General features: G+C 46.9%; 1 protein-coding gene and 1 long non-coding RNA gene across 2 annotated transcripts in view; one reads left to right on the top strand and one right to left on the bottom strand.

Moving 5' to 3' along the window:
* The first annotated feature begins 10331 nt into the window (after nucleotides 1-10331).
* Nucleotides 10332-22105, top strand: part of LOC137427639 (uncharacterized) — a 49706-nt gene continuing 37932 nt past the window's right edge. Inside the window, exon 1 of the long non-coding RNA XR_013623462.1 lies at nucleotides 10332-10570. This is a non-coding gene — a long non-coding RNA (uncharacterized LOC137427639). The remainder of the gene's footprint in view (nucleotides 10571-22105) is intronic.
* The window catches only part of LOC137427640 (gem-associated protein 5-like), an 87800-nt gene continuing 80769 nt past the window's right edge, over nucleotides 15075-22105 (bottom strand). The window contains exons 25-27 of the mRNA XM_078777949.1: nucleotides 21584-21743; nucleotides 20036-20844; nucleotides 15075-17870 (exon numbers count right to left, since the gene is read on the bottom strand). Of these exons, the coding sequence (XP_078634075.1) occupies nucleotides 17649-17870; nucleotides 20036-20844; nucleotides 21584-21743 (1191 nt within the window). The 3' untranslated portion in view covers nucleotides 15075-17648. The remainder of the gene's footprint in view (nucleotides 17871-20035; nucleotides 20845-21583; nucleotides 21744-22105) is intronic.

Below are 22105 nucleotides of genomic sequence, written 5' to 3' on the forward strand. Positions count from 1 at the left end.
CGTGTCCCGGTTTGACTTTTTGTGTGATTAATGTTAGCTCTTTCACGAGCCTCGATCTTGTATACAAAAAAAACAAACAAAAAAAACCCCATGTGGTGGATCACTGCTCTTTCAATACTGTTTTCTCTTTCAGCGCAAGAATTGCCATTCCATGAGCAATCTGGGCCATGCCACCTTCCCCGTGCGGACATGAGTGAGGAGGATTTTTTTGCTTTGTTTTTCACCGAGGAGCTGTATACAAAAATCGTCGTAGAATCAAATCGGTATTTCGAACAGAGGCACGAAAAGTACTTGGACACAGTTCAGCAGGATGAGACTAAAAAATCCACATACTATTTTTATTTTTTTTTTTATTTTTTTTTTTTTTTTTTTTTTTTTTTTTTTTTGTATACAAGATCGAGGCTCGTGAAAGAGCGAACATTAATCACACAGAAAGACAAACAGACACATAAAACAAATAACATCGGGAGCGGTAGACAAGATGGGGAGAGAGGGGGAAGGACACAAACACAACATTTGAGAGCAGGGACCGAGAGACATGGAGACATCGAGAGATCTGTGGGAGGGAGAGGGCTTTGGGGGGGAGGCATGTGAAGGGGGGGAGGCATGTGAAGGGGGGGGGGGGTGGGAGAGGTATAAACATATGGACACTGCCAGGATTTCCAGGAAATAAGTTGGAATTTCAAACAAGGTGGATCTGGGGTGAATTAGTGGGGGTAGAAAAGATCAAGGTTATGGATGGGGGAAGATAAGAGATGGTGGTGAACAGCTGTTTTAAAGACCTGGAGGGAGGAGAGGGATTGAAGGGAGTGTGGGAGTTTGTTCCACAGGCGGGAGAAAAGAGGAATGAAAGAGTGAAGGTGAGCAGAGAGCCGAGATTTCGGCAGTTTAACCATCAGAGGGTTGCTGGCAGATCTTGTGCGACCTGTAGGAATATTTGGGGGACAGAGCACAGAGAGAGCTGGGGGAGCAAGGCCGGAGAGGAGTCGGTAGAAGACAGAAAGACCACCTACCTGCCTGCGGTGAGTGAGTGAAAGGCCCTCAGAGATAGCTTCATCGCGGGAGATTCCAATGATTTTGAAAGCTTTGGATTCAACAGCGTGAAGCCGAGCCAGGTGTGAGGCAGGAGCACCAGCCCATAGGGGAGAACAGTATTCCATAGAGCTGCGGATGAAAGCCTTGTATGTGGTGAGGAGCTCAGGTGTGCCGAGGAAGGACTTCGCACGACGGAGGATGCTGTAAAGTATCTCGACAAACTGCGATCAATTGTCGTACGCGTTTATTCACTCTGCCGATCAAGGCCCGATTCACAGCAGCGCCATCCGAGCTCTGGCGTAGGGATACAACCCGGTCCCGGTGTAGGGATACAACGGTGAACATTTGCACTGCATACATGACATCCTCCCCTTTAAGTCCAAAATTACCAAGAGCAATACGTGCTAGATTTCCAGAATTGACATTTCAAAAGCAACATTTCCAAAACATGTGAAAATATGTGTGCAAACGGTTATGAGAATAATGAAAATACGTGAAAATAGAACATGTGTCAACGTGAAAAAAAAACATCTTCAAAGATTCAACCGGTCGGGTGCTTTTCTCTCACGCATTGAGCGTCGCGGTGTACCAGTGGATACAGAGTCCGAGGTGATTCCTTTGGGTCGCGGTGTACCAGTGGATACAGAGTCCGAGGTGATTCCTTTGGTCTCCACGAAGGGTGTAGCGTTTGCAGAGGTTTTCGGGGCATCCGAGCCGGCTGGAGCGGCCACGACGATCTCCGGCAGTGGCGGGTCGAACTGTTGTCCTGACTGTGACGATGCTACAGGCTCCATCGACTCACAGTGACGGTAGGTTATGTGGTCCTGATGTCGACGAATTTCGCGGCCGTCCTGCAGGCGAATCACACTGGACAGTGGACCTGGCTTCTCGATGATGTCTCCCGGTAGCCACGTCGCACCTGCACCAAAATTTCGGGCAAACACTGGATCTCCAATGTTGATACATCGACTGTTGGACGTCTTATCATGCACCAACTTTTGATTAAGCTGGCTTTGATAAACATTTGATGATATGTCTGGTTTGAGATTGTCAAGTGTCGATCTCAAGTGTCGTTTCATCAATAACTCAGACGGAGCTGCACCGGTTGTTGATTGTGGCGTGATGCGGTATTTGAACAGGAGACGAGACAGCTTTGTTTCCAGGGTTCCCTCCTGAAGTTTCTGCAATCCGGATTTGATGATTCCCACGGATCGTTCGGCCAAGCCATTTGAAGCCTGGTGATGTGGGCTGACAAACTTATGTTTGATGCCGTTCCGACGTGTGAACTTGGCAAACTCGGTACTGGAAAAACACGAACCGTTATCACTCACGATCATCCTGGGCAGACCATGAGTGGCGAAACAGCGTCTGAGTCTTTCGATGACAATGGCTGACGTAGTACCACGCGTCACATAGGCATCAATCCATTTTGTGTGCGCGTCCGTAATTATTAGAATCATGCTGCCGTTAATAGGCCCGGCATAATCGAGATGTAGGCGATGCCACGGTTCGCTGGGCCATTCCCAGGGATGCAGTGGCGCTTTCGCAGGTGTATTCCGGGTGCTCTGGCAGGGGTAACAATGTCGAACATGATGTTCGATATCAGCATCAAGATTCGGCCACCACACATAGTTTCTGGCGAGTGACTTCATCTTCACAATCCCGGGGTGACAGTCATGGATTTCATCCATGACCCTGGAACGCAGATTTTTCGGGATCACGACACGACATCCCCAGAGTAGGCAACCATTTTCCACGCTGAGTTCGTTTTTACGTGCTTTAAAAGCCGCAAAATCTGGGTCACCCTCAGGTAGCAAATGCCATCCAAGCTGTACAGCCTGGACAGTTCTGGACAGAACGGGGTCTCGTCGAGTATGAGTGCGGATCTGGCCAGAATCGACAACACAATCTTCCAGATGATCCATCAGTGCGATAATGGATCCTGGTGTAGGCGAATCATCAACGGATTCTGGAAGGGGTAACCGACTCATGGCATCTGCATTTGTGATAGACGAACCGGGCTTATAACATATGGTGTAGTCATAAGCAGCGAGAAACAGGGACCAGCGGATGATCCTGGGCGGTAGTGTGTCAGATGTCGCCTTAGTTGGACCAAACAGACTGATCAGCGGCTTGTGATCAGTGCGAATCGTGAAATGATGTCCAAGAAGGTACTGGCGAAATTTGCCAACGCCGAAAACGATTCCCAATCCTTCCTTGTCAAGTTGGGAATAGTTTTTCTCTGCCGGGGTCAACGTTCTGGATGCAAATGCAACCGGTCTTTCTGTACCATCAGGCATCACGTGCGATAATACACTCCCCACTCCATACCGACAGGCATCGCATGTCAGCACAAGATCCTTCTCTGGATCAAAATGAACGAGAACATTGGACGATTTGAGCAGATCCTTAGAGGTCTGGAATGCTGATTGTTCACTAGACCCCCAGCTCCAGGAGACTCCTTTCCTCAAAAGCCGATAAAGGGGGCCCAAAACGTCGGTCACATTCGGGATGTAACGACCATAGAACTGAAGCAAACCGAGGTATGACTTCAATTCGGTCACATCTCGTGGAGAAGGAGCATCCTTGATAGCTCGGACTTTCTCATCTGTCGGGTGTAGACCCTCGGCATCAATCGTATGACCCAGGTACGTGACTGATGGCACCATAAACTTGCACTTGTCTCGACGCAAACGTAGGCCGGAGTCCGAAATCTTCTTCAGAACTCTCTCCAGGTTCTGTAGATGTTCCGCGTCCGTACGACCAGTAACCAGAATATCATCCTGGTAACAAACGACGTTGCGTTCGGCGGCAAACAAACTGTCCATGACACGCTGATAAATTCCAGGTGCAGATTTCACTCCAAAACTAAGTCGGTGGTACCTATACAACCCACGATGCGTGTTGATGGTAAGATACTGTTTCGAATTCTCGTCCAAGCAGAGCTGTAGATAGGCGGATTTGAGATCGAGTTTCGTAAAAGTCTTGCCTCCCGTGAGACGAGCATAGAGGTCTTCGATCCTCGGGATTGGATATTTATCCAATGAAGAACACCTGTTCACGGTCATTTTATAATCTCCACATATGCGGATGGACTGGTCCGATTTTATGACTGGAACGATGGGCGCCGCCCATTCGGCATACTGGATTTGCTCGATGATCCCCAGATTTTCAAGATGATCCAGTTCCTTGTCAATCCGCTCACGCAGGGCGAAAGGGACTGGGCGAGCCCTGCAAAATATAGGATTGGCATCCCGGTCAACCCTGAGTTTAGCCGTATGTCCTTTCAAGGTTCCAAGCTCATCCTTGAAGACATCCGGGTATGTATCCAGCACATTTTTTAGTGTGTATGCTGCGGTAGGAGAAACGTTGGCTGCCCGGAGTTGATGAATGCTTTCCCACTTCAGTCGAATTATGCTCAACCAGTTCCTGCCGAGTAAGGAAGGGCCCTTTCCAGGAATGACGATCAGGGGTAGGTGAAACTCACGGTTATCGTAGCCCACCGTGACATCACATGTACCGCAGGGAACAATCTTCTCACCTGTATAGGTGGAGAGTCCATAGGTAGTAGGTTTCAGATGGGGTCGGTCAGCATCACTCCACAGGTTTGTGAAAACAGCATGGCTGATGAGCGAGACGGCCGCACCAGTGTCGACCTCCATTTGCAATGGTCGATTGTTGACGACAACATTGGCAAGAAGAGGGTCCCGCCTATGGTGAGAATCAATATGAAGCAGGTCATACGATTCTGAGTTGTCGGAAACAGAGCTCACCTGGTCAAGCTCGGGTTCCTCCGAACCGATAAACTGATGAATCTTGTCAGCAGCTTTTCCTTTTCCCGATTTGCGAGTGATGCAAGCTGGAGCAATATGGCCAGTTTTCGAACAGAAATGGCAGGTGGCATCTTTGAACCGACACGTCTCCGGAGGGTGCTTTCCGTTGCACCGAAAACAGTTGTTGTGGGTTTGAGACTGCACTGGCTTCTGACGAGGAGCCTTGTTCCAACGTTGTGGCTGAACATGATCCAACCGATTCACAGCAGGGCTGGTACCAGATGAGCGAGTGGCACCGATGCTTGTAGCGTTGCGTTCAGCACTTTCCATGGAAATTGCGGTGTCTCTGGCATTTTGGAACGTCAGTCTTCTCTCAGCAAGCAGGCGTCTACGAGTGCGGTCATCGGACATGCCAACCACCAGCAAATCACGAAGCATGTCATCAATCGTGTCCCCAAACTCACACAGATGTGACAGTTTTTTGAGGTGTGCAATGAAGTCTGCGATCGACTGACCTTGCTGCTGTCTGCACATGTAAAAATTAAACCGACACAGGATGACTGAAGGAGATGGGTTGCAATGTTCCTTCAAAGCGGCCTTGAGCTCTGCATACGTGAGCTCCTGGATTGTCCGAGGCCGAATCAGGTTTTTAACGAGTGTGAACGTCTCACCTCCGCAAACGGACAGGAAGACGGCCTTCATCAGGCCTTCGGTCGCAATGCCGTTCGCCTCGAAGTAGAAAGACAATCGCTCAGAATACGTGTCAAAATCCCCCTCATGAGGGTCGAATTCATCGATATGGCCGAAAGATGTCATGGTCTAGATGTTTACCTTCGTCGCCATGTAAAGTATCTCGACAAACTGCGATCAATTGTCGTACGCGTTTATTCACTCTGCCGATCAAGGCCCGATTCACAGCAGCGCCATCCGAGCTCTGGCGTAGGGATACAACCCGGTCCCGGTGTAGGGATACAACGGTGAACATTTGCACTGCATACATGACATGACAGTCGGCGACTGGCTTTGGAGGCCAGCTTGGAAATGTGGTTTTCCCAAGAAAGATCATGGCAGATAGTGAGACCCAAAAGCTTGAGTGACAGAACTTCTTGGAGAGGATTGTTGAGAAAGTAGATGGGAGGGTTGTCCAGTCGATCTTTTCGGAGAGACATAGTAAGAGAGTGAGATTTGGCAGGATTGAAAGACATGTTCCACTTGTTTGACCAGTCTGTGATTTTGTCCAGGTCTTCAGAGAGTGAGGAGGCTGCAGACTGCCGATCTGAGGGAAGAGGAATGGAGCGGCAGAGAGTGGAGTCATCAGCAAAGAGATAGAGAGGATTTTCCAGAGAGTCAGAGAGATCATTGATAAAGACCAGAAAAAGCACAGGGCCCAGCACACTTCCTTGGGGAACTCCAGCCTGAACAGGAAGGGGAGATGAGAGAAATCCATTCAGGGCCACACGTTGACTACGACCAGAGACTATGAGACACTATGAGAAAAAGGTCAAGTGGTTCCAGGCCACAGGCCGTTACACAGTTGGCCGCATAAAGTTGATTCTTGGCATCATGATTGGGATGCATTTTTGACAAAAAGCCAACTATAACTCGTATTGGGAAGTTACGAAGAAACAGCGGCAGAGGGACAGTGATCCAAGTGAAATGACCTTCTTAATCCAAACACCAGGTTTTTGGCAAGCAATTAGTTGTGACCACTTCAAGTTTCTAATGCAGTACCTTCACTTTGCAGATAATAGTCAAATGCCTCAAGGTAACAGCCCTGATTACAACCCTTTGTACTGCGTTCAGACAATCATCGACTACTTGAACTATAAGTTTGATTACTGTTACGTGCTTGCGCAAGATATCTCCATTGACGAAAGCCTTGTGGGTATGAAGAACAGACTGCCCGGCGGAATAAGGCAGTACCTTCCCAACAAACACCACCATAGATGGGGGTGAAATTCTATGTGCTCTCTGAGGCTTTTAGTGGATATTCTTTTCACATAAGGGTTGCCAAACCACAGGAGAAGTTCAATGATCTGCCACCTGGTGTTGACATTGCTGATCGTATGAGAGACAGGTTGTCTAGGATTGACAAGTTGGTGTTGTGTCTGATGGAAGGCAATCCTAATAACCATGAAACCTCCTTGCTGGGCAGTTTGGTGACAGACAATTGGTACGTCAGTACCCTTTGCAAAATTACTTTTTGAACTAGGCACTCATCTGACCGGGACTCTTCGTTCTAATCGATGCAACATATCACGTCCATTACTTGTACGCCTTCCTGTAGGACAGAGTGCATACCGTGGGAGTGGGGCTTTGCTACTTTGTGCATTTCGAGGAAAAGCTTCAAACAAAAAGAATATTCTCTGCCTCTCCACATGTGCAGTTGCAAAGAATGTTGATGTTGTTCGTGCAAATCGGCCTACTGTCGTTCCGCAAATGATTCAGGTGTACAATTCAGGGATGGGGGGTGTCGACCTCGGCGACAAAAAAGGTTTCCAATTATATGAAGGAAGCCCGCTGCTACAGGTGGTATGGGAAGGTGTTTTTCAATTTATTTCAAAGGGCCATGCTCAACTCTTATATCATTTATTGCCACATCAAGGGTGACCAACCTCGAACAAGGGATGATTTCATGATGAAAGTTGGATCGAGCCTATTGCGGAACAATACTGAACCAGCAAGGGCAAATGTTGTTGATCCAGAGCAGCCTGTGCGTCACCCTCCGAATGCCCAGGAGTACACTGTTCATGGTCATGTCATACGTCGTCTGCCCGTTGTTATCACAAGAACAGGCAAACTTCGCCAAGGAGAACGGGACTGTGACATTTGCAAAAGGGCAGGCAATAGGCGCCGTCTGTCTGTACAAGAGTGCACAAGATGTGACATTGGCATTTGTAAAGAACGCATCCCAAATCATAGATAGCATGGTTGAGGTGAGGGCACATTTGATCAGTGTTGTTCCTGGTCTCAGAATTCTATGGTGAGGGTTTTCACATTTCCTGCCCTTGGATGCCTCGAGTTCAACCAGTTACTTCAAGTTCAATGCCTTTCATTCGAAGTTTGTATAACTGGAATTGTGGAATTATGGAATTGTTGTGATCTGTAATCTAGCCTGATTTGACTCTGGTATTTTTGCCTTATTTTTTTGAGATAAACCCTTGTTGAATGACAATGGCTGTCTTGTTTGTAGCCTGCACGAACTACATTCTCTCCCTCAGAAATACTTGAAAAAAATTACTGGTACTGAATGTAATAATGTATTTTTCTTTTGATTAAATGGTTGAAGCTCCTGAGCTGTTCCATCAATGAGGGTCACTGTCCAAATTTCATGCTTCAAAATACACTTTTCAGGGGTCAGTGAGAACCCTGTTCATTGGTCCGGAAATCCTTTTGAGAAAAATGTTTTCAAAACGGGTTTATTGCCTCGAATGTGAAGAAAAGGTGGACTGGTCTGTAGGTTCATTGGACCACAAATGGAAAATGGAAAGTGAGCCTTTTTGAACAGTGAACCTTCGGACCAATGACATGAATGAGCTGTAAATGTGCTGGCACCTGAAACATTCCTGTGTTGGATTCCTTGCTCTAAAAATATAAATAAAGTTTTTCTTGTCAAATTTCTCTTGCAGTCTTTCACAACCTGCTTGTGATGGGTAAGTGCCTGAAAATGTCAAATCTGCCAATTTATGACCCTGTGACCTTGACCTTGAACTTTATGACCTCTATATTCTGCAAGGGCATTTCATTCTCTACATGATGGTATATGGTCTTTGGGGTGTAACTGGCAATCTTCATCCGGAATAGTGATGGCAAAGATGTATCACACTATTTCTAATGCATTAGCTTAGAAATAACCCAAAGAAAATTGGTCTCGTCCCTCACTAAATGTGCCACTGTGCCACCAACTCCATGGAAACTTATGAAACTTTATCACATTGAATTTTTTGTCCCAGCTGAGGTCCTTTATGTGAAAAAACATCCTTGCTGTCCACCATATTTTTGTAATGATGTGTGAAAGTAGCCTGAAAAAGCATTAAAATGTCAAATCAGCCATTTTATGAGCATGTGACCTTGACTTTGAATGACCTTGGTGACCTTCGTAAAGTGCAAGGACATTTAATACCCTACGTGATGGCATGTGGTCTTGGGGGTCTAACTGATAGTTTTCCTCCTGAAAATTGACCGTTTGTGAAATAGGCATTAAAAATGCTAATGACCTAAATGGGCAGTAGACGGGAAAGGTTATGTAATGGTTTAATAGGAGACTCCAGAGGGTTAAGTGAAGAGCGTCTTCTTCGTTACGTGCGTAAAAAGGACCCTCGTACTCGTATTCATAACGATACTACAACCAATGAAATGTTCAGAGGCATAACACTGTTATGTATATTCATAGATATTATTGAAACATGCATTTCACACAAAGTTTTATTCTACTTTTCATCCGAATTATTCAAAATGTACAAACATGCAAAACCCATCCCCAGAATGCACAACGGCAGGTCGAAAGCTAACCTCGCTCGCTACCTTCTCCCCACCACTGCCTGCGCTCGCTACCTCCTTCTCCCCACCACTGTATGCGCTTGCTACCTCCTCCTCCCCGCCACTGCCTGCGCTCGCTACCTCCTCCTCCCCTCCACTGTATGCGCTTGCTACCTCCTCCTCCCCACCACTGCCTGCGCTCGCTACCTCCTTCTCCCCACCACTGTATGCGCTTGCTACCTCCTCCTCCCCGCCACTGCCTGCGCTCGCTACCTCCTCCTCCCCTCCACTGTCTGCACTCGCTACCTTCTCCTCCCCACCACTGTATGCACTCGCTTCCTCCTCCCCACCACTGCCTGCACTCACTACCTCCTCCTCCCCACCACTGCCTACACTCGCTACCTCCTCCCCCCCCCCCCCCCCCCCACCACTGCCTGCGCTCACTACCTTCTCCTCCCCACCACTGCCTGCGCTCGCTACCTTCTCTTCCCCACCACTGCCTGCGCTCGCTACCTCTTCCTCCCCACCACTGTCTGCACTCCCTACCTCCTCCTCCCCACCACTGTTTGCACTCGCTACCCCTCACCACTGCCTGCGCTCCCTACATTCTCCTCCCCGCCACTGCCTGCACTCGCTACCTCCTCCTCTCCACCACTGTCTGCGCTCCCTACCTCCTCCTCCCCACCACTGTCTATGCTCCCTACCTCCTCCTCCCCACCACTGCCTGTGCTCACTACCCCTCACCACTGCCTGCGCTCATTAGCCCCTCACCACTACCTGCGCTCATTATCCCCTCACCACAGCCTGCACTCGCTCCCCGCTCACCATTGCCTGCGCTCCCCGCTCACCATTGCCTGCGCTCCCCACTCACCATTGCCTGCGCTCGCTCCCCCCTCACCACTGCCTGCGATTGCTCCCCCCTCACCACTGCCTGGGCTCGCTACCCCCTCCTCACCACTGCCTGCGATTGCTCCCCCCTCACCACTGCCTGCGATCGCTCCCCCCTCACCACTGCCTGCGATCGCTGCCCCCCCTCACCATTGCTTGCGATCGCTCCCCCCTCACCACTGCCTGCGATCGCTCCCCCCTCACCACTGCCTGCGCTCACTCCCCCTCACCACTGCCTGCGCTCGCTGCCCCCTCACCACTGCCTGCGCTTGCTGCCCCTCACCTACCTGGGCTCGCTACCCCTTACCACTGCCTGCACTCTACATCCTCATAACTGCCTGCACTTGTTACCCCCTCACTATCGTCAATCTCCTCTGCAGACTGGCTAAACAAAGGTAACCAACTTTTGTCACCATATTCTTCACACTCTTGACACCTACGGGATAGGAAACTATCCGTTCTTTCAACCTAGCATAACTATCTTCATATGAGCTACTTCCTCACATTCCTACAACAATGACGACCTGCTATTTCCGCTATCCCCTGATACGACTCGGAGCTACAAACAAGTCGGCCTTAAACCGACACTTCCAAATAAAACTAATACAATAACCTGCTAATGTGCTACAAATATGAGTGTAACCTTCAGTGTTGCCATATACACAACTGACACAAAATCACGAGAAACAGCAACAAAGCGTTTATCGTGTTCTTCGGCAAGTTCTGAAAACCCGATGGAACCCTCAACCGGAAGTTCTGGGTTGGCCACCGGAAGTGCTGTTTGTCCATGATGAAGCATGCACTAACCACCATAGATTTGCGCAGGCTTGATGGGCCGAAAGGCCTCCTGTGTTGAAGATCCTTTTATTGAAGGCCATAATACATACAAATAGTTCATCACAACCACAGTGGACTTGAATACTGAAGATCAAGTGTTCTAACTTAACATAGTGTTCTTTTGTCCAGTAACTATCTAGCAGAGTGCCTTTAGCAATTTATGTGATGCACTGAAGGCCTCCTGGTGTCCTGCAAATGACAAATTAGTAGGTGTGCTTACCCGTCACTTCGCTGATGGATTTTATTACATACATATATATATATACATACATACATACGGTCCAGGCTCATGGAACAGCTATGACACAGAACAGATCAGGACACAACATAAGAAAAACGCAGCAGCAGGAGAAAGAGGAACGCTAACAGCATGGCGGATGGAGACTGACGATGAGGGTTAGGGGGAGAACGCAAAGGGTGGACAAGATGGATACAGAAGCAAAATTCTGGGAGGGGTGGGGGATGGTTTAACGGGTGGAGAAAATATCCTGGCTTTGGATGGGGGGTGACCTGAGATGGTAAAGAACAGCCATCTGGAAGACGCGGATTGAAGAGTGTGGAAGTCGGTTCCACAGGTGGGAAAAGGAGGAATAAATGAGTGGAGATGAGCAGTGGATCTGCATTTAGGCAGTTTCACTAGTAGGGAGTTGCTGGTGGATCTGGGCTCGCTACCCCTTACCACTGGCCTGCGTCCTGCTGATACTTTGGGGGACAAAGTGCGGAGAGGGCAGAGGGTGCAAGACCAGAACTGAGGGGGAAGATGACAGAGACCACCGGCCTGTCAGTATCAAGACTTTGTTAAAGTTGTTAACAACAACAAACAACAATAATCAATCAAAAAGTTGTCAACAACAATCAAGACTTTGTCCACTTTGTTAAAGTGGACATCTCTCTGACCATTCTCAGAGAGCCTCCTCAGCGTCGACGAGTCTGGCATTTCACTCAGACCAACTGGAACGGTCTTCAAGCAGCCATCAATCATCTGGACTGGTCTCCAATCTCTACCGCCTCTGACATCAACTCATCCTGGGAATTCTTCCAAAGTAAATTGCTCTCTCTCATGCACAGATTTATCCCATCTCGTCTTCAGTTGTCATACCTTTCCTCCCGTCCATGGTACACGGAATCTTGTGGTGAGGCTGTTGCCCAGAAATAACTGGCCTTCATCTCCTGGAAAGCAAATCCAATGGAAGGAAATCTCATTTCCTTTCTCAAAGCCCGAAACAAGTGTGTGTCCACCCTCAGGAGAGCCAGGAAACAATATCTCTCCATTCTCAAGACCGAACTCTCTTATCTGTCTCCCTCTTCCAAATTCTGGTGGCGTCTGGTCAAATCTCTTTCTGGTGTTTGTTCCCCCTCCATCCCCTACCTTACCACAAACGGCTACACAGCTGACTCCGCACGTGAAAAAGCTGAATGCCTCAACTCTGTGTTTGCCTCTAAATCTTGTGTCTCAAACCCATCCCTCTCTGTACCCACCGTACCCAGTCATACCCAGCTGCTCCTGGACTCTGTGTCCTTTCCTCCTGACAAGGTGGAAAAGTTTCTGTCAACCCTCGACTCTGATTCTGCAACTGGACCTGACGGCATCAGCCCACAGGTCCTAAAATCCTGTTCTTCTGCTCTTTCACTCCCTCTCTCTGTTCTCTTCACCCTCTCTTTTGCTCAAGGTCATCTGCCATCTGCTTGGAAATCAGCCAACATCACCGCTTTGCACAAAAAAGGTGCAAAAACAGATCCTAGCAACTACAGACCAATCAGCCTTCTCCCAATTATCAGCAAAGTCATGGAATCCATCATTGCTTCAGATATGAAATCTTTCCTCTTCTCCAATGGCTTGATCTCTGATCATCAATTTGGTTTCAGACCTGGTCACTCTACTCTGGACATGCTGCTTCTGCTTTCTCAACAATGGATGGAGGTCCTCAATGCCAAACAGGAAATTAGAGCTGTCTCCCTTGACATATCACGTGCCTTCGATACGGTCTGGCACCCCGCTCTGCTCACCAAACTCTCCTCCTTTGCTATCCATGGAAATCTCCACGCATGGCTGGCGGACTTCCTCTCGAGTCGTAGTCAACGTGTGGCCCTGAATGGGTTTCTCTCATCTCCTCTTCCTGTTCAGGCTGGAGTTCCCCAAGGCAGTGTTCTGGGCCCTGTGCTTTTTCTGGTCTTCATCAATGATCTCTCTGACTCTCTTGAAAATCCTCTCCATCTCTTTGCTGATGACTCTACTCTCTGTCGCTCCATTCCTCATCCCTCAGATCGGCACTCTGCAGCCTCCTCACTCTCTGCAGACCTGGACAAAATCACAGACTGGGCAAACAAGTGGAACATGTCTTTCAATCCTGACAAATCTCACACTCTTACGATGTCTCTCCGAAAAGACCGACTGGACAACCCTCCCATCCACTTTCTGAATAATCCTCTCAAAGAAGTTCTGTCACTCAAGCTTTTGGGTCTCACTATCTGCCATGATCTTTCCTGGGAAAACCACATTTCAAATGTGGCCTCCAAAGCCAGTCGCCGACTGGGCATCCTCCGTCGTGCGAAATCCTTCCTTGGCACACCTGAGCTCCTCACCACATACAAGGCTTTCATCCGCAGCTCAATGGAATACTGCTCTCCCCTCTGGGCTGGTGCTCCTGCCTCACACCTAGCTCGTCTTCACGCTGTTGAAACCAAAGCGTTCAGAATCATTGGAATCTCCCGCGATGAAGCTAACTCCAAGGGCCATTTCACTCACTCACCGCAGGCAGGTTGGTGGTCTTTCCGTCTTCTACCGACTCCTCTGTGGCCTTGCCCCCCCCCACCCCCCCAGCTCTCTCTGGGCTCTGTCCCTCAAATATTCCTACAGGTCACACAAGATCTGTCTGCGACCTTCTTATGGTTAAACTGCCAAAATCAAGACTCTCTGCTCACCTTCACTCCTTCATTCCTCTTTTCTCCCACCTCTGGAACAAACTCCCTCACCGTCTTCAATCCCACTCCACCCTCCAGGTCTTTAAAACAGCTGTTCACCACCATCTCTTATCTTCCCCCATCCAAAACCTTGATCTTTTCTACCCCCGATAATTTCACCCCAAATCCACTTTTTTGAAATATCAACTTCTGTCCTGGAAGTCCTTGGTCTCCTTGTGTTTTATACCTCTCCCCCCCCCCCCCCCCCCCTTCCCACGCCTCCTTCCCCCAAGCCCTCTCCCTCCCACACTTCTCCCTGCTCTCAAATGTTGTGTTTGTGTGCTTCCCCTTCTCTCCCCATCTTGTCTTCCGCTCCCTCTTTTTATATATTTTGTTTGTCTGGTTGATTTGTTTATGAAATAAATGTTAGCTCTTTCACGAGCCTCGATTCAGTATGTGTATATCTATCTATAATTCCAGTAATCTCTGTGTGTCTGTGTGTCTGTGTGTTTGTCTGTGACCGCTGTTTCTCGACAACCACGGGTCCGATATACTTGAAACTTGCCAGGTATATTGCTGGGGACCCGAGGATGTGCCTTTTCAAGGTTTTAAATTAATCGGACAAGTACTTACCGAGCTATGTCCAAAAAACGCTTCAACCAATCAGAGAGCAGCGAGCTATCACGTGTGCCGAACGTGGCGATCAGACTCTGCCTCGGACGGCACATTTGACAGCGTATTCATTTATTTCACGTTGGAAAACTATGTTGCCGTTAAACTATGTTTTAAAACGAATTCAAACTGCGATTAAATTAAAACGATTCATCGTAACTGCGATTTGCGAACTTCCGGACAGTGAAGACTTCACTTCCGGCAGCCAATCACAGAATGCTTTGTTGCGTAGGCGTGGCCGATGTGAGACGAGCGGAGCTGAGCGCGTTACGAGCTGACCGCCATTACGGTACGTAATTCGATTTCTTATGCGCATTATTTCTCCCAATTCAGTCAGAGCGAAGGGCGGAAGCGAAGAGCGTTGTTTTTTTTGTTTACGGGCGTACGGGCGGGGTAGAGCATACGGGTAGCGTTTTTTTTTTTTTGGGCAAGGAACGGGCACCCACGTACGGGCAATGCCCTAGTATATATAAATAAAAGACAAGACAATTGAATCAAGACAGCATGTTGTACTTAAACATATCACATATCTATATGAATCTCAAGGAGGATGTAAAATGTCATGAAACACACGAAAAAAGGATCTTTTATAATACGTAATTGTTGTTGTTGCTGCCATGGTGGCAATGGTTGTTGTTGTTGCTCTCATGGTAGTTCTGGTTGTTGGCGTGTTTCTTCCGTGTACTTATATTTTTTCTATTGCTTTGAGAAGTATTACTGTATTTCCATTTATGTGCTCCTTCCGTGTCCTAAAGGGTTCCTACTGTCGTAGAATAACAAATGTTATTGTTGGAACTGCTGCATTAAGTTCTTATTCCCGCTTCTTCTTCTTCAATCAGGAAAGAAGAGCTGACAACAGGCTTCTTTATGATTAAACACACAATTTTTGTTCCAAGTAATTTAATTATTAGCTTTGCAACGGTACCATTTATGTTATTCTACAACAGCAGGAACTGCTTCAGTAAACCTCGTCCTGCTTCTTCGCGTGCCGGACAGAAGGACACGGACAAACTCCTCTCCTTCTAGTAATACAAGATAATTAATCCTTCGACAACTCTCCTCTCCCAATGAGGATGCAGTACCACAAGGTAGTGTGCTGGGCCTAGTCTTGTTCATCTCTGTTAACAACCTCTCTAATGCTGGAAAACGGTCTCTTCCTTTTCACAGATGACTCAACCTAGTTGTTCACCTGTCCCACCGGAAGGCAGACAGCAGCTGCATCACTCTTTGCTGATCGGGAATTGATTGGCTGCTAGTCTGTTATGGAGCATGTCTTTCAATCCTGGCAAATCTGTTTCGCTGTGTCACTCAATCATCTTGTCAAACTAACCCACATCTCCATTTCCATAGATAGAGGTTCAGTCTCTTGCACCTCTCAACCTCACTGCACTGACCATATAGCAAAGCTGGCCTGAAAAATCAGCCACAGACTGGGCATCCTGTGTTTTTCCAAATAATTCCTTGAAAAATCAGATCTACTCAGCCAACAAGGTATTGGTCTAAGCTCAATGGAGTACTGCTCTCCACTATTGGCTGAGACGCCAGCATCACATGCGTCTTTCCTGGAATCTATACCTCAAAATTATTAGCATCTCCCAAAATGATGCCAAAGCACAGGGTCTGTTGCTCTCACATGACAAATACATTGGTGGCACTTCTATTTGGGTCTAGTTTTCTCTGCTCTCTTAGCCCTCATAGCCTCACAACTCGTTCAAGATGCAGACGTTCTTCCAGTGCACCCCACTCGGTGAAACTCTCAAAATCCAGGCTTTCACACTCTTTTCTCCAATCTGTGGAAATGCCTACTGGAAATCTTCAGTCGAGGACTACAGGCAAGCATCCCAAGTCATCCCCCAATCTTTACTGCCTCCATTAACCCCACCTCAAGCGACACTCTTACCGGTTTCTGCTTCCATCCTCCATCTGCTCTTCATAAAGCCTGATGTTGGTTTAATGGTTAAGGTCTTGAGTTTGAGACCCCAATCGTGCCGTTGAAATAACACCAGGTGGATTGACTCAGCCTGTCATCGTTCTGAGGTCAGCAAATTGAGTACCATCAGGAGGTACTGCATCAGCGACAGTCGCACTAGCAGCAGCCACGGGCTGCATACGAAACAATAATAATCTGCTCTTCCGGTTTTTTCCCCTTGCTAGTTTTGTCCAACTGTGGCCCCACCACCCCTATGTTGCCTTGTAACAAATCCGGTTACCCTCCGTTACCTCTCTTCCATGAGCCCACATCTTGTATAACAGGATTCATACGTACCCTTTTGGGTATCTGAAATTCCATGACTTTTCCATGACCCTTGACTGATTTTCCATGACCCCACACAGTCATATTTTACACACCACCCTACCTAAAAACACATCAGCAATATTATCCAAATTATCAAGGATTTAAAGTCGACCACTATCCTGCTTTAGATGAATAACAGATTAGGTAACTGGTAACATAACAATGTGGTGGGCCAAAAGAAAACACACCAGCTCTCACTTTCCAGAAAAGACAGTCAGTGAAATTCCATGACTTTTCATGACCCGTACTTTCATGACCCTGTATGAAAAGTTACAGACCTAACTTATCCCTGAACTCTAGTCACTCTTAACAAAAATTAAATCCCACCGATTATTGGATTAATGTTGTCAATAAAAATCCCTTTTAAAACAAAACATGTCCTTGCTCAAACAAACCTTTAATTGAGCACGGAACCAAGTCAAAGCCGAGGGAAAAATTTAACCTGGGAGGAAAAGGCAAATTTAAACTAAATTGTGTCTTTTTCGGAAAACTTTATTCCTATAAATCGTGTTCATGAAGGAGAAATACGAGTTTGAAAACGTTGCACTTCCTTTTGATGGCATTCGAGAAATGCAGTCGAGGTTAACGAAAAATATTAGACCTCATCTACTGTGTATGCCAAAAGTAATTGTATCCGCAAAAGATGAAAAGTCTTTACAATGCGACCCGAAGAGGCAGCATCATAATTATGGGTTTTTAAATTAAATAAAAACATATCAAAACCTCACATTTGAGATCATCGTACAAACGGCTGCAATGATGTCTGGTTACTCGGTGGAAGACCGTGGAGCGAAGACATCACCATTGGCGGAGTGTAGCAAGCTTGAGGAGCGGAGATTGGACCAGGCGAGGCGAAATGGAGGCTCGGAGGCAAAACGATCGCCCAGTCGCAAGAGCTTGATCACGTGCGTCGGAGCTTGCGATGAGGGCATCAAAAGCCAGATATGGAGGAGAAGCAAGCAGGACTCGGCCACAGGAGGAAATGGTCCCTGTTTATGACGACAAAGAAGAAACCCGCCAAATACATATTTATATTGATGCAAAGCAAACTTGAGTACAAAGCGACAATATCCTAAAGTGCGTGGAAAGTTCGATCATAGATGTCTCACATTCCTCCAGGGGGTTTTATCACACAAGCCCATGGTTTGTTGATTGTCTTTTTTTAATACATGGTCTAGGCTCGTGGAAGAGGTGGGGCACAACATACCGAAGGAAACAGCAGGGCGGAGGAAGAAAGTCAACAGAGACAGACAAACAAGGGATGCAGGTAGCGATGAGGGGTAAGTGAGATCTTAAGGGGTGGACAAGATGGATAAATAAGTAAAACTTTGTCGAATCCGATTGTTAACCACCAAGGTCCCATTGATACACAAGAATGGTTGAGCATGAAGATCGCATGTCATAGTTTGGCCAAGGTCACCGAAACAATTGTTTGTTTGTTTTTTACGCCACGCACACGAAGCGAAAAGTGCGGTTAAGCAATTGGTTTACTTCCGTCCCTCCGTCTATATAAACGTCTGTTTATGATCGAGGAACAACTTAATTTCAATTTAATGTTGTTTTGATAATAAATAAATAATAATACGTCAAGTACAACAATTATGGTAAGTACAGGACACAGGTAACAAGTGCAAAATACATGTAAATGCATGTATGTACCGATGAAAGTCACTTCCTGAATGGACTTTTTGAAAAACTGCCATCAGGGAGACGTTTTCATGCGAGGCAGACGAAGAACAACATTTTCAAAAAGTCATTTGTACCATGTGCAATTCAAGTGCTAAATTCAAATTATTCACCATTTTTTGCTGCTTTGTCCATCTTCCAGATTTTTTTACCCTGTTTTCTTATTCCTTTGTATGTTTTATGTTTTATTCATGATGTTTGAACTTGCGGTGTCACCACAGAGGAATTTCCCTGGACACGGGCCAATAAAGATTATTATTATTAAAACATTTCAGTAGGCACGTCAGATAACCCTATTATTGGCCAATGTCCTGAGATGCTGTATTGCTGAGATCTGATCAGAGGCATCACAATCCAACAAGAGCCCATCAAGATAAGTCCTGGTGCGTCCTTGACCACGAAGCAACCGCTGTGTGGGACGCTTGGTCAACACCTGTTGGATTGGTTGAATACAACACCTTTCAGATCACATAATATGTCCAGCTTGTCGCAGTCTCTGTTCTCGCAACAGGTTTGAGCTTGGCACACTGGGAAAACTCCGCATTAATGATCCGCATCGGCCACTATATCTTGAAGGCCGCTCTAAGAAGGTGGGAGGGTGTCGCATCAATTTCTTGCTGAAAGGTCGCGGTCAACGTCCAAGTGTCCGCATCATATATTTTGAACATGAATCGCAAAACAAACCTGTAGTTTAGCAGTACCTTGGCTCTGAATTTGTCCTGATTGCACATGCGCAGAGGAGCCTACCTGGCAGTTAAACAAAATTGAAAATCATTCCAAATAGGAAACTTATTGTTTTTAAGGATGTCATAAAGGACACAAACAACAGGAACAAATAACGAATGTAGCATCTTGAATAAGGTGGTGTAGAACATGCTGAATTCGCCAAAAATTTGGCAACTGTTCAAATTTCTTAACTTTTCTACTTCCGTTGACAAATCGTAACAATTCTTATCATGAACCACATGGCCTATGTTACTTTGAATGAAACTAATGGATCGCCGAAATCGCGAATGGAGACGATCTGCGAAAAATTGTTCCGATGTGGTTCATGATACTCCACTTGAGCATAAATCAATCTCCTGTGCCGTATCAGGATTTCATCAAATGCAATCGCTGCGATTGGAAGATTTGAAAAAGATTGTTTGTTTTTTTGTATACAAGATCGAGGCTCATGTAAGAGCTTTAAGAATCAAACAAGGAATCACAAAGCTTTAACAGAAACGTAACTGTAAAGTTTCCTGTTTGGCATCAAAACTTCACGGGCTTTAAACAGCGAATCAGAGATCCACAAAGGAAAGACATGGTGGCAGCCTCCACGGGAATTTGCGGGATAGTCATCGACATTGAGCATTCACTGCCCTTAATAATCCTCAATAATCGGATCGAGCATATATTGGTTTGTGAATGTTTGACCTTCGCTTTCAGGTCGAAAAGTTTGGAATGCTCAACTAACACGCAAGCTTACCTTCAAATCGGCAGACATCCTGTCGAGCTGAGGCTGAATGTCCGCCAGCTCTTCTCGGAGCTTTGACAAGTCATCCAATAAATCGCACCCATCAGCTGCGCTCTCGTGCACAGCAACACGATCACCTGCAGAACATTCCTCAAGCTGCTCTTCACCGATCTCTGTGCACTCAACTCCTCCGGTTCCATCTGACGTGTTTTCAGCCATAACAGGTACGTTCATTTCAGGATCCAACTCCTCAGATACTAAGTTAGAAAATTCATGTCCTCCTCCGCCTTCATGATTCTTTGAACATTTGTTGGTGTTCTGCTCTTGCTCTTCCAAATTCTGATCCTCAGGGATCAACTCGGTTTCACCGACACAATAAACGTCTCCAGCAGTCTTTCTTGAGCTGCAGATGTCCCGTTTTGTACTATCAGACATCACAGGCTCAGACTTTGAGAGCTTATCCACAGATGCACTCACAGTGGTGATCCTCTCTTGGATCAGGCTCTGCTTACATTGCAATGCCTGGAACTCGGCACGCTCCTCCACAAGAAGAGTCTGGCAGCCTTCGTCAAAAAGTTTCTGCAATGCATCATTGGTGTATCCTTCCATTTCAGGGTTAGCTTTAATTTCCCCGTTCTCCATTGGACCGTTCTCCACAACACCATGTTGCATGGACGTGCAGACTTCAGTTACCGAGAGATTCTTGGAACGTGCCAGATCCCACCATAGTGTAAAAAGAACGCCACGGTAGTAAAATGCCTCCAAGGTCGACAGAGCGGTGCTCGAGGTCTTCATCCTCAGCTGCAACAACGTTGTCTTTCCTACTCACAAGGAACAACAACAACAAAAATTGATCATCACTGGCTTCTTGCAAATGGGCCTTTTTCACGCTATATACATATGATGCACTTTTTCTAAGTATCTGGAGGGACAGTCAAGCAAGGAGGGAGTGGGGGTGGGGGGTAGCATCATTGGCTAAGGGGGCAGCTGTGCCGCTGATGCAGTGCCCTACGTATATTAGAACAGCAATTTGTACAGGGTGCCGGCGATAGCATACCTACTTTTCGGAAGGACACAGTAGGGTCTTTAATCTCCATCAACTAATGCCGGCAGACGGGACTTCCAATTTAACGTCCATCCGAGGGACGGCACACACATTGATGAATCACTCTGCCTGGAAAACACCAGGCTGACAGTTTATAGCTATTGTGATGACATCCCAGGGTGCTATAGTGATGTCATCTGCAGTGAGGATGGGGGATGGAGAATGTTTATTACCAAATGCATAATCAAACAGTTACGAGGCGATAAAGCACTGATCCACGAAATGGCACCAGCCTGGCACTGCAATGTTCTCCATTGCACCGGGTATAAACTACGTAGACCGTCCTGGAGGTCAAAGTTTTACAAACAATACAGAGCTTGGGGTCAATCCTCTTAGCTGCCCCAATCCAAAAAATAAATAAACAAATAACATTGTATGTATATGCTCTCCTTACCCTTCTCGCTCACGCATATACCCACCATAGCCCCAAATTGAAGTGAATAAAAACTCATTACCGGATGGCACGATGAGTTGGGCCACAGCCTGAGCAAAAGCAAAGTCTCTAGCCTCCTGCAGCTCGCACAGGAGATCACCAAGAGTCCGGCATGCCTCTTCCCACAGGTTCAGGGTCTGTGTCAGCGCGGCGCTCGCCAGTTCACGGGCCGCACATGCCATCTGGTACGACAAGCAAGGGTCGTGTGTGTACCGGAAATTGAACATTATGAGCAATAAAGATAAATTAATCTGAACAGTGAAGATGCAAATGGGGGCAGCATTGGGAACCAAGTGACGAGGCGGCAAAAAAAGAAAAAAATGTATCGATCTCAATAAATGTACAACTGTTCCTCACACGTGAAATTCCCGACAACGTATTTCATGTTTTTGAGCGATTGATTTTTGTGCAACACCTTCCTTTAATACCCCTCGGTAAAAGTGGTGTGCTCTTCAACGTTTCATGCCATTAGTGGCACGGGGACCTCGTCGGCATTTCAAACACATCCATATGAGCTTAGACTTGTTTGATTTCCTTGTTTTGT

The sequence above is a fragment of the Myxine glutinosa genome, chromosome 5, assembly GCF_964187855.1.
Source record: "Myxine glutinosa chromosome 5, kmMyxGlut1.1, whole genome shotgun sequence".
NCBI classification, from domain to species: domain Eukaryota; kingdom Metazoa; phylum Chordata; class Myxini; order Myxiniformes; family Myxinidae; genus Myxine; species Myxine glutinosa.